At 39.1% G+C, this 13441-nt stretch overlaps 2 protein-coding genes across 26 annotated transcripts in view; one reads left to right on the top strand and one right to left on the bottom strand.

Annotated features, from left to right (window-relative positions):
* AHI1 (Abelson helper integration site 1) overlaps positions 1–10046 on the bottom strand; it is a 224297-nt gene extending 214251 nt beyond the window's left edge. For 10 of the 25 annotated variants that reach the window (XR_014267260.1, XR_014267261.1, XR_014267262.1 and 7 more), the window contains exons 1-4: positions 9819–10044; positions 9375–9437; positions 4649–4716; positions 2883–3007 (exon numbers count right to left, since the gene is read on the bottom strand). Coding sequence is in view for 16 of the 25 variants with exons in the window: in XM_082474461.1 (XP_082330587.1) it covers positions 2883–3007; positions 4649–4658 (135 nt within the window). In the remaining 9 variants the exon portion in view is untranslated. Of the gene's footprint in view, positions 1–2882; positions 3008–4648; positions 4717–9374; positions 9438–9818 lie in introns of all 25 variants that reach the window. The other 15 variants (XM_082474464.1, XM_082474474.1, XM_082474469.1 and 12 more) reach the window with 7 other exon arrangements.
* PDE7B (phosphodiesterase 7B) overlaps positions 9453–13441 on the top strand; it is a gene marked incomplete at its 3' end in the record, with an annotated part of 632720 nt that continues 628731 nt past the window's right edge. The window contains exon 1 of the mRNA XM_082474733.1: positions 9453–9591. Within this exon, the coding sequence (XP_082330859.1) occupies positions 9585–9591 (7 nt within the window). The 5' untranslated portion in view covers positions 9453–9584. The remainder of the gene's footprint in view (positions 9592–13441) is intronic.

Here is a 13441-nt window from a genome sequence, read left to right as displayed (position 1 = left end):
TCAGGAAGGCTTCCTCCTCATGCTCTTTTTACTGTTTCTGCTCCACTAGTGCTGTCTGGGAGCACTTACTTGTAGGTCACGTATTTCTATATGTCCTTGTTATTTCTTATAGCTTTCATTTTAGTTTCAGCCATTTCTTCTCATGAACAATGCTTCATATTTGTCTGCCACATTACTAATTAAATTTTTCCATGGTGTCAATTCCATTACTTAGGCCTGAGATATAGTTTTAAGGAAGCAATGAAGAGAGAACGTGGAGACTGTGGTTTTAAATCCTTATTCTACAATTCTTACATGATATTAAAAAATATGGCACAAAATTCGTATATGTAGGTTATCCCTGAACAGAAGGACTGCAGGTTGTTTTGATTTTACTCCAGTGTGAGAAAGTCTTTGAAATCTAATGGGTGAAAATTAGCTCATCCATTCTGGTTATTGCTGCTTCACTGTCTTTGACTATTTTACAACTCAGTAGAGAAAAAGGGTTAACATGTAGAAAACTGATAGTAATACAAATGTTTCCTGTCCATAGCTATGTAAATGATTTCTATTAATACAATGCAACTGAATTTTGTCTGGTAGATAAATCTCTGTAAATTAAATCCACCTGAACTGGTTATAACATCTTACTGATTCCCTTATTAATTAATGATTTAAATAAAATCTTTGTTATGTGTTTAAAAAAAAAAAAAAATATATATATATATATATAAAATAACTCCTACTTATTCTATTTCTGGCTATACAGCCCTGGCAAAGATGGTAAGTCATTTTCTGTTCAGATGTTCATAGAATTTCTCATATGCAAAATAAGAGCTCCAATATCTATTTTCATGATTAACATAAAAATCAGAAATAATATTTGTAAAGCTCTTATCAGAGTGCCTGATAGTTGAAAAACAGTAACATGAACCTGCCATTATTACAAATTTTATTATGGCTTTCTCTTTGCCTAATTTTCTTATTTCAGCCTGCTTCCTTTTCAGTGTCAGCCTGTTCTGCACATGGGAGTCCTTGTTCTTGTTCTGAAGAGATCCCATCACTTCATGCCTTATTAAAAGGGGTCCTATTGGGTTGTGGTTAAGACAGTAGATTCTGCAGTTAGACTGTCAGAGTTTGAATCCTGCTTCTACCACTAACTATGCCACTAACTTTGGGTAAGTTATTCAACCTCTCTGTGATCTAGTTTCCCCATCTATAAATGGAAATAAAACTTCATAATTTTATTGTTTGTATTAAAAATGAGTGAATATACATAAAATGTTTAGAAGAGTGCTTGAAAGATAGAGAGCACCGTTATCTAGTAAATAAAAGCAGGTATTCCTCCTCTGTTTGCTAAAGTAAATCATTTCAAAAATAGTTTGTTTTCCAGGAATAATCCTCTTCCATTGAGCTGAAAAATCTCTTCCTAAATATTTTTTTCAAGAATACTTATCTCTGAATTAAGAAAGACCTTGAATGGCCTGGTGTGTGCCAAAAGAGGCTGAGTAGATTACATTTAATCACCTCCCACTTGTGTGTCCCCAACATCTAAACTGGACCTTGGATAAATGGACATATCTTCTGCCCATTTTCTAGTTATCCATTTAATTTAGCATTCCTGGCCTAAACTGCACCTTGTTCATGCACACAAAGCCCAGTTCTGACAGTGAGAGAATGTATGAGCTTCTACTTTGACTGAGTCTATAAAAATATTCTGCAGACAGTTGTGTGCAGGGTTCTTTCTGCTTTTGCCAAATGTACACCACCTTACTCAAGGAGAGGGCATATCCCAGTAAGCAATGCTCCATCGTCCATATGCCACTCTTCCCTACCATGCTGCACACTGGTACACCAGAAGTGGCATATTCTATATTAGAGCAGCATCCACTATGGGAGACCTAATCTGATCCATTCTGTCAGCAGTTCTTAATTAGTATGCAGTAGTACACTGGTATACTATGAACCCCTCACATGTGTGCAGCTGCATTCTAGCCAATGCTATAACTTTTTTTTTTTTTTGCCTCACTTGAGAATATAACTATTACACTGATGGCTGCCAGACAATATTAAAATGAACAGGTCTCATGACAAAATACAGACTAAGGTAAAATATGCTACAAGTAAAATGAAGGATGCATATAACTCATAAAACTCCTGCCAAAGAAATGTATGTATTCTTTGTATCAATTACCAGGACATGCATGTACCAATTACGAGAACGTGCATGAAGTTATTTATTTGTGTGGAGATTATGGTCAAAGAGGTAAAAGGTGCAATGGAAATAGCGAGATAGGTTTGAAGAGTGAATAGTGCATTAACTGGGATACCATTACAGACTCTATAATACCTTGGGAATCAGGTTGTAGTTAATTGCTGATTTGTTTAGTATTGCTTTGAGTTCTGTATTTTCAATCCCTTCAAGGGTGCTACCAAAAATTCTATCATTTGAAAGTATACCTCAAGTACAAAAGGATAATTATTTCTTTAAGGTTCCACTGATTTCTCCTGGCTCTGCTGGGTAGAATCAGATGAAGAAGTCTAAATAAAGATAAGCCATTAAATATCCAAAGTAAAATATTATTTCCTAAGTTCTTCACAATTCTGGGTTAAAAATCTTGGTTTTCTTCAAGAACGTGTAATATGGCTAGTTTTGCATTTCCCTGTTATCCCTAATCACTTTAACCAGTTGGTCTGTTGTTCTTGTAGGACAGCACTCAAGAACTCGATACTCAAAGAGTGAAGAGTGAGGCTGATTCTAATGCAAGCTTTATTTTACCACGTTATTGACCACAACACAGATTTACTGTTTTTAATTTCCAAAGTTTCTTGGACTTTTCATATGAAAGTCATAATTTTATGCAGATATACAAGTCACCATTACCAAACGATCAGTTACTCACTGAGATTTTTTCTCCAGATTTGCCAATTTTTTTCTTCAGTTTTTTTCTTTCACATATTAGATCATTGTGGGCCTTAAGCAATTCCTCAAAGCGAACTTTGGTCTTCACCTTTGCTTCACTCTCAACTACAAATGATAATGATTCATGTCATTTTCTATGCAATTCTATTATCATATGTATCATGTTAAAAAATAAAAAACCCACAGCCTTGTAAATACCTGCATGAGTTAAAAGGATTAGTCCTTCTTTCCTAAAAACTTTTCTTTTGGCTTTGGTGATAACACACTCACCTATATCCATCTTACCTTTTGGGCTACTCCCTCTAAAAGTTTCCTTTGCTAAGTTAACTCTTTACTTATGATGCACAGTAGCACCTACGACTATTACGTGGCCTTAAACAAGTCACTTGACATCTCTAAACTTCATTTTCCTTATGTGTAAAATCAGAATAATCCTATGTCAAAGATCATTTTTTCATGAAAAATGACTAACGCTTGCCTGGCCAACAATCAGCCTTCAACAAATATTAAAAGCTGAAAGTTGTTTTCCCCTTTAAAACATAAATCAGGTCACGCTAGTACCTTGCTTAAAACCCTGTAAGTTTCCCAGTTCACTTAGGACAAAATAAAGCAAGTCCTTCACATGCCCTACATGGTTCTTACTTCCTGGTCTGTCTACAGCTACAGCTTCAATTAAAACAAATATCCCTATAGGGAGGATGGGAGGGAGGCTCAAGAGGGAGGGGATATGGGGACATATGTATGCATATGGCTGATTCACTTTGGTGTACAACCGGAACTAACACAGTATTATGAAGCAATTATACTCCAATAAAGATCTATTTTAAAAAACCCAAAAAACAAATATCCCCTTAGATCCCTACATTCTAGCCAGACATCCTTGTTTTTCGCTCTTCTGCCAGAACAAGCAATTTCCCATGTGAAGCTGCTTCCACCTGGTGCAAACTGCCTCTAACTCCTCACAGCTGGCTGGTGTTAAGATATCTGTTTAAATGTTGCCTCTAAAGCGGAACATCTCCTGACAACCTCATCTAAATTTCTGTTTCTCACAAGACAGACTGTTCTTTTCCTTCACAGCACTTAACCCAACTTGAATTTGTGTAATTATTTGTATATCTATATACATAAATATACTGTGTCTCTCCCACTATATGAGGTAGTTCATAACTACATCCCTAGCTACTATCATGGGGTCTAGCACAGAGTAAGTACTCAATAAACATGTTTCAAATAAATAAATGCTGAATGAATGAATGCCCAAGAGCAGGTATTGGCAAACTACTACCTGCAGGCCAGTCACCTGTTTTAATAAATAAAGTTTTATTGAAACACAGCCATGCCCATTCTGTTAAGAACTCTTATGGCTGCTTTTGTGCCTCAATGGAAAAGCTGAGAAGTTGTAGCAGAGACCAAACCTAAAATATTTACTAGCTTGCCTTTTAGGAAAAAGTCTGCCAAAGTCTACTCTAAAGTGAAAAACCCATTTTGACAATAAAAAATAAAAACTAACCATATGTTATCATTTACCTTGCCCAGCTGAGTCCCAAATTGCCAGCCAATGAATACATATTAACCTTAATCACCAACATTACATAGATAGCTAAATATCAAACTATGAAATATCTCTAAATGTAATTTTTGGTTGATGACACCTACTTCATTCCTTAATTGAAGAATCCCTTAAAATAATCCGAACTTTAAAATAAATAATCTGTACTGCATATATAAATTTCATAGAAATCTTACCAGTGGGCATATCTCAGCTTCATGGAGAGCATTGAGTTATAGCGTAAAGCACTGATTCAATCAGGATCCTATTAAAACAAAGAGGATTTATTTGTAATATGGAATTTCCAAATAAAAATTATAAAATACTCTTCACGCAAGATTATGTGATTGTCTACTACCTCATCAGGTTTATACCAATAAAACTAAGTTCTCTTATTCCAACCTTATGTAAATGACTTAAATACATCTGAATCAGTTTAGATTCTTAAAGTAAAGCAAACTGGATCATAATTGAGTAAAATATTTATATATTTGAAACAAAAAATGTTTGAAAGGCAATAAACATCTAACTGTATATTAACACACCTTTTAAAGTATTTTAAGTAAAAAAAATGAACACTTCTATGTACTTTTGAGAAACCAAACTCCCTATCAGGATTGACTTTCCCAAGCACATACACTATTCCACTAGTAAAGTATGCTTCTGGGTAGCACATTCACAGATAATGAATTTAAATATTTCTGTACCTGCCACTGAAAATGCTACAACAGAGAAGGTTAAGCACAAGCATTCATTCCATCTTCTCAAATAAATACCTGGGTGTGTATCATTGCATATCAAAACCATGGATAAACTCAGTATATGTATTCCTAAATTTCCAGTTTTTGTAAAAGATGAGGGTGTGTGTCCAAAACAGACATTAATTCTCACATTAGAACACAATATGCATACATTTTTAAGAATAAAAATGAAGACTGTTAAAAAAAAAAAATTGATTTGACTCAACAATTATCAGTTAAGGTTCCAGATCCCTAGGGATCCACATTCGTGTTCCTTTAGTATTAGGGGTACTTTGGACAGAAAAGTCTGATAAGAACTGCTAAAAAGAAAATAATTATACAAATACACTAATTATGTGAGTTAACTTCTGTAACAACTATCCGGTATACAGACAAAACAGACATCATTAAATACACAGAGTAAAACCTCCTATTCTTTATTGATAGGAAACAGCATTAACTCTTTCTAGAAGATAAAAGATCTAATAAGCCTGATCATCTTTCCAATCTACCCCAAATTAGAAAAGAGAGGCTGCAAAGCCAACTGCATCGGTAATTGAAACCTGACAGCACATAAGTAGAAAAAAAAAATAAAGCAAATAAGAATTTAATATTTATAGTATTCCATGGTGATTCAATATATAGGAAAATAGCTGAACTATATTATGACTGAGTCATCAAGAAAAGGTTTACTTTTATTCTTTTGTTTTATCTTGAGCAGAAAATGTATGACATTTTAGACAGATTAAATAAAAACTACTGAAGAGATAGAACAAAGAGTCAAGGATGATTCTCATGTTTTTCAAAAGGAAATAATTAGACCAGTAGTATCATTAATTGGAATATAGTACAGTATAGCACAAGTGTAGTGAAGTAGTTTAAAACACAAGTCCTGGAATTACTGTAATCTCCCACGGTTACTCGTATGGGCTGGGCAATGTTTCCTCATCCGTAAAATCAGTCTAATAGTGACTATTCAAAGGGCTGTTGTAAGAATTAAATGATTAAAAGGTTAAAACAGTGCCTTAGAACAAGCATCAATAACATTAGCTACAATTATAATAGATACTTCTTATGGGGATGCTCAGTGAGCTTTAGCGGGGCATGATATCGGACGGGTATTAAGCAGCTATAAGCATTGGCTCTATTGTCAGATTCCTGGATTCAAATCTCAGTTCTACCTGTCAATAGATCAATCTCAATTTCCTACTCTTTCAAAAGAGAATGATAATAGTAAATCACTTACAGGGTTTTTGTAAAGATGAAATAAGAATATGCAGGTAAAACACTAGGCACAATGCCTAGAGCATGGTAAGCTCTTCAAAAATGATAGCTATTATTATTGTATACACATATACAGTGTGTGTGTTTGTGTGTCTGTGTATGGAGATTCATATAAATATATATATATATATATATATATATATATATATATATATAAAAAATCAGTTTATGTTTGGTAGGTTATAGAATATAGTAATCCAGCAAGGAGATAAGAGTCTAAAGATTTGGGCATCACTTATTTATATTTGTGACGGTTGCAAGAAAAAAAAGGGCCAAACACAGAATTCTGGGAGCCCACAAAATGAACGAAAAAGACATCAGGGAGATAAATGAAAAACTGGGAGAAGTAACCAAAGGAAAAAGAGTTTCTAGAAAGAAGTGGTCTACACTGTGTGGTACCAAGAGTTCTTGCAAGATTTGAAGAGTGTCCACTGGATCTGCAGTCAGGAAGTCATGTGTGCAAAGCTTTTTGTGGAGGGACAGAAACCTGGCAGCCACAGGTGGAGGAATGAATGGAAGGTAAGACCTGTAGAAGAAACATGTAGATAATTCTTTCTACAATCCTGCTTCCAACTGTCTCCCTCCACCCTGCACAGGCAGTGACATGAGGCAGTAGCTTTGAGGTACAGAAAGACTATGGAAGGATTTTGCTATTTGTTTTAAGACTGTTTCCATGTCCCCATCACACTACCCTTAAAAAATAAACCACCAGAGGAATTTTCTAAAATACAAATGTGATGGAATCATTTCTTTGTTTAGAACTCTTCAGTAGCTCCCAATACTGGAAAACATGAGGTCCCATTGGGGTCCAAAGCTACTAGTGAAATGATCCCTTGCCTTTCTCCACCTCCCCTTCTCTAGCCACACTTCCACACTGTGGGCTCCAGCCCTGTGAAACCACTTGCAGGCCCTCAAATGTGCCAAACTCTTTCTTGCCTTTGTACCATTACACATACGCCCTTCTCTCCTGAAAAATGCCCTTCCTCTCTGGTCTCTCTAACTCCTAACTATCCTTTGACACTAAATGCAAATAGTATTGAGACAGGCTAAGACCTGGGACCTGGGTCCCTTTACTGGAGTGTCTGCACCTGGACAAACTATAAGGGACTAAAAACAACTGCATGCATGCACAGTTGGGGCAAAATCATGAACAGTAAGATACAAAAGGGCCAAAACCCAACTTCTGAGGCGCTGGGAACAAAAGCAGCAGCATCCTGTGCAGGATCCCTGCACACAGCACCACCAAGGGGGTGGGCAGAACACCTAAGCCACCCCTCGGCCCAGCCCACAAATCTGGCCCCAACCTCTCCCCATTTAAGGAACCAGCTCTGCCCCACACCCCGACCCACCACCCCGTTTCCCGTTCTCACTCCCTCACGAAACAACGGAAGTCCCAATAAAGCCTCGCCTAAACTTCTTGTCTGGCCTCGTATCAATTTCTATTGATTAAAGAGTCCAAGGACCCAGGTCAGTATCAGTATCTTCTCTAGGGAGCTCGCTAACTTTGAGGGGTTAGAGACAGTCTCCATAAATAAACAAGATTCTGAAGATGGTTTTAAAAACTTTTGGGATTTGAATTTCTTTCTAATGTATATTTTTAAAATTTCCCAGAGTCCTCATAACAAGCAATCTTCTTCCTGAAAGCCCAAGTAGTAACAGCAATCATTAAATATGTCTCCTCTGTGCTCCCACAGTGCCTTGATCTTCATACCTCCTACCTAGGCCCTGAATTTTCACTCTGGTAAAATCTTCTGTGACCGCCCCCCACCAAACTGCTAGCTTGTGGAGGGCTAGGCCTGTGCTCTCTTCATCTATGTATCCCATTTTAAAAGGGGGGGGCAGTAATAATGGTTCTAGGGTCAAAATGAGTCAGGCTTAAGCTTTCTTTTTTTTTTTTTTGGCCTGGGAAATTAAAATGGCACCTACTTTATTGTAAGGAGAAAAGGAAATACTGAAAAGCAAAGTTATCAGCACAGTGGCTGGCCCATTACTTTATGTCCATTATTATAGTATTAAAAATAAACAATTATGCGATAGACAAAACATATTAAATTATGTATTTACATTATTTACTACTATTTAGTAGTCTAATGTACAATCCAATTAGTAAACAATAATATTAATTTAATGATAAACATAGCAAATACATTACAGGAATAATCATCTCTAAATGGTAATGTGTACTATAGCAAATACATTATAGAATGACTAATATTTGGTAAGTAAGATCATCAGCAAAAATTAAGGTCAAACTTAAAATGACATCTGTGAATCTCATATATGTCATTACATTTAAAAGCTTCTCCCTCACAAACCCTTTTACAGGACCTGCTAAGAGATACAAAATAGGGAAATTAACTGCATTACATTTCATCTCATTTTGTTTTCTCTAAACGCCTGATTATCAGCCAATAAATGACTAAAGATCAAGGGAGGAAAAAGCAGAGACTTGGATGATTCGCTCCTTAACCGAATTTTACAGCACGGGATAAAAGGAAACAAAACCCGTATATATAATTCAACTAATAAATCAGAATAGTCTCCATAAATATATAAGATTCTAAATACGATTTAAAAAACTTCTGGTATTTGAACTTCTTTCAAATATATATATTTTTAATTTCTCAGAGTGCTCATAATAAGCAATCTTCTTCCGGAACGCCCAAGAAGTAACAGCAATCGTAAACGCAACAGGTGGAAAAACTGTTAGCATCCTTTTCTCAAAAGAAGGAGAAGCCATATGTTCAGTCAGTAGATGTTTTCACAGTAATGCGAAAATGTAGCACAGCCATTTGGCAGGGATACCTAAATAGTAAACGCTTTCTTCTATTTGTTGTATACATATCGAAACGACCCTGTTAATGTAACTATACTCTTAGAAACGTAACACATCGATCACCTTTTCTCAGATGTAATTAAGAAGGTATTTCACGGGTTCAAGATTCAGCACCAGGTTGACACCCTAAAAGGAAATAAACGTATGTACTTAGTGCGCATCTGATTTAAACGCTGTTAAACCAGAATCGGGAATAGGAAAGGCAAAGATTGCATTCACTCTTTCACGACACCACGCTCAGAGTTCCGGAAAAAAGGAGCCCAGGAAAGGGAGATGAAAAGTTAAGTACGAAGAGGTAACTCTCAGAAACCCCATCCCTCCACTCTGCCGCGCTGGGCGGGTCAGACTGCAGTGGTGCAGGGCAGCCCCCGCCTGGCCTCCCCGGCCCGCCGCCCCCGCGCCTTAGGACCCGACCAGCCCTCCACGCCACTGTCCCCGGAGAGGGCCAGGGCAGGCCGAGCGCCCGAGCCCGGGCTCCCGCCACCAGCAGGCCTGCAGGGTACTCACGGAGGAGAGGGCGCAGACCTGCCCACAGAGGGTCCCGCCGGAACTGACGCCGGGACCGTGCGGGGTGGGGCTGAGAGCTAGGCGGCCGCGCTACCACCCCTGCCGCCGGCCACCCGGGCTCTGAGCACCCTCTGGGTGCCGCAGTGCGGGCAGTGCGCCGCCAGCTGACGTCAGCGCCTGCCTACGCCGCCGTCCCCATGACAACCGATGCGGCGCCGACTCACCGCCTGGACCTAGGCCGGGCCTCGGCGCCCCTCCGCGGCCCCGCCCCCTCCCACGGCCCCGCCCCCGCGCCACCTAAGCCTGGGCCCCGAGGCGCTGCAGTGCGGCGTCTGCGGAGCGGAGGGCGCGCGCGCTGGCGCGCGCACGCACGCCCGCGGGCCCTCAGGCTGCGGCCGGGCACGCGCTCAGGGGCCGAGCGCCGGACTCCTCGCGCTCGCGCGGGAAGCTCCAGGCCGCCGCCCTCCAAGGAGAAAGAATACGCTCCCTCTTGAGCGGGAAGGGACCATGGAAATGCTCAGGTGCTTCTCGGAGCCTGCTCATGTCCCCACTGTCGCCCCGAAGAAGCGCTCTGCTCCTCAGAACTATAGCCAGCGCTGGGAAAAACGGGAGGTGGCAAAGCGAGATGGAGGCTGTGATGGAACCCGCCAAGGCTAGGAACTATGAATGAGGCAAAGAAACACTCTCGTCACACCCCAGGCGATCGCGCCCACGAAGTGAAACCTCCTTTTAAGCGTGGAGAATGCAGAGTTGTACTACAGACCAAATCTTAAGGAAAAAATTATCCACGATTCATGTGGTGCTGAGTTATCTAACTATGTGTTTAAAGCAGAACAGCAACCCCCCAAAAGTCATCTTTTGCTACACCCAGTGCCCTCTCCCACGTTCTGATTTTTGCCACAGCGCCATCTTTAGCTTTGAGTCACCAGGGATGGAAAAATACTAGTCAAGTCACTCCTGGACTCTTGAATTTTCTGCAGTTGTAGTCACACACTAAAACCTGTTGCTTCGTTTGTACGGTAAGAGCATTATGCATATTTCTTTGGAGGCCTGCTTTTCCATTCCTATTAGCATCACCACACCCTACAAAGCATATCTCATTTGTTTCTCCAAATCCTGTGAGAAATTTCTCAAGTCAGTGAGAAATACTACCAATCCAATGGATGTTCATCTTTCCACTTAAAATCTAATTCTCTTTCTGGATCTCTGTCTTGGTTTTATCCTCCCAGTGTTCTAGTTAAATGCCTGTAGACCAACCTAAATGCCTCTTAACATCAAATTAGGTCCATTCTACCTTTTTAACACCCCCCAGGGTATAGTCTGTCCATCTTAACTCTACTGCCTCCTGCCAAGTTTCATCACTTCTCACAGGGATTATTGTGAGATGGCCTCTTTACCAGTCTCTTGACTCCAGTTTTGATCACTGAATTCCATTCTGCACACTGCTACCAGAATGACCTCACTAAAAATGTAAATCTGATAATACCACTCTCCTGAAAATTATTCAAAGATGATCTGTAGGAGAAAGTCGAGTTACTTTGCCTAGGATACAAGACACTCCATCTCCCTGGCTAGTTTCATCTCTCATTGCATTGTTTCAATTTTATGCTTTAGCAATATTGAATTATGTTTACCATGCAAAACAATCCATACCCTTTCATGCCCCAGTTCTTGCATATTGTCCCCTCTCCCTGAAGAATCCTTCCTTGTAAACTCCTACTTCTCCATGTCTCAGCCCAAATGTTGTCCATCCTTTGAATCTTAACCAGGTTGACTGATTTCACCAGACATTCCTGCTATATATCTTGTTATACTTTGGATACTGATTCTGTAAGTTATATTTTAATTGTTCGCATTATACCTTAACTTTCCAAGCCCCAGTATCTACCACAGTACATATCAAGTAGTTGGTACTTCATAAACATTTGTTGAATGGATAATAGATGACATATATTGGCTTTGCATTGTAGGTGTTTTATGTACTTTTCATCTGTCCTCACAACTGTGACGTAAGGACCCACTTTACAAAGAGAGGTTATAACTCTAGCTGCTCGTTATTAGGCATTTTAATAACACATTCCCCAGTCTATCAGACTGGCTGAGATGTACACCTGCTATCATCTCTTGCCTGGACCTTACAATAGCTTACAGAGGTATGCGTGTATATGTGTGTGGGGGAGGTGTGTGGTCAGGGAATGTTTCATAGCAGAAGTGACATTTAAGTAAAGACCTAAACAATGTGTAGAGTTGTCCAGGCTGGGAAGGGTTTCTGGGTAGAAAAAAATGGAGTATAATCCTCACTAAAAGTAAGCTTGGCATAATCCAAGAACCAGCATGGCTTACTGAAATGTTGAGAATGAGACTGGGGGCTTTTGGAGGAAGTAAGACAAGAGAGATAAGCAAGTTATGAAGAGACCCAGACAATATATTGTGAGGTCAATGGGTACCATTGAAGGGTTTTAACCATGGAGTAAATGGTCAACTTTTCATTTCAGAAAGATAACTCTGACTGTAGTGTAGAAACATGGATGGGAAGAAAGCAAATATAGATCCAGGAATATCAGTTAGGATGCTGTTGTTTTAGACCAGACCATGTAAGAGATGATGGTGGTATGGGCAAGGCTAGGAGTGATCAGAACGGACGGAAGTGTATCAGTTCAAGAGATTTGGGGAGGTAGAAAATGTTAGGACTTGGTGATTGGATGGAGGAATGAGTGATAGGAAAGAATAGAAAATGATAAACAGCTTCTTCCCTTGCCAGGTGAAGAGATGGCAAGCATGTCAGGGCCACAGTTGTTACATGAAATGGGAGTGAGGAAATAAGTATATATATTGAGGCTAATGGGAGCCAAGTGTCTCTAACAGAGAAGGGAGTTACAAATAGGAAAAAAAGGAATTCCAGAATGACTTTTGTGGTAGTATTGGATTGGAATTGGTTAAGTCAGTGTGAACTCACAGTTTTCAATATATATATAAACACATACAGAAATAAGTATAGATAAAAGTATTTGCATACTTGTGTGTATGTGTGTCTCCTGTCTATCTATCTATCTATCTCTCTCTCTATCTATTTATCTATCTCTCCCCTCGCTCTCTGCTCAAAAGGTCTAAGAGCATGATATCCTAGAAGCAGTGAGCACATAGAACCTAGATCTTGGTTTCTAAACACCATTCTCCACTAAAAGGGACTAGAGATGCTGGAGAAATGGCTGATTCAGAGCAGGAGTATGGCAAGTATAACATGACCCTGGAAAACCTTTTGGCACCAGAAATTAAAGAAGCTCTCACAGAATGATGGAACATATCAAGGGCACAAAGAAGTCAGCTTGAAGGGGCCCCCATTAGCCACATCTGGGTCAATCTGAGCATCACTATAATAATGTTAATAAATTATGATCCGCTGAATAAAATAAGAATACTTGAGTCCATGCTAACATAAATACATGAATTTTTTAAAATGGGGATAAAGAAAAGCTCTTCCTTACATTAGACTGCCAACTAATAAATGTAGAGAGAATGATATAGGTAGAAACATCACCATTTGGCAACCATTATAGTAAAAACTGATTCAGGCAAGAATCATCAATGTATGCTAAAACTAGAGGGTGAGAGTTTTAAGAGAT

Source organism: Balaenoptera physalus, assembly GCF_965194825.1.
Source record: "Balaenoptera physalus genome assembly, chromosome: 9".
NCBI classification, from domain to species: Eukaryota; Metazoa; Chordata; class Mammalia; order Artiodactyla; family Balaenopteridae; genus Balaenoptera; species Balaenoptera physalus.
The sequence above is the reverse complement of the archived record's forward strand: the minus strand, read 5'-3'. Positions and strand labels throughout refer to the sequence as shown.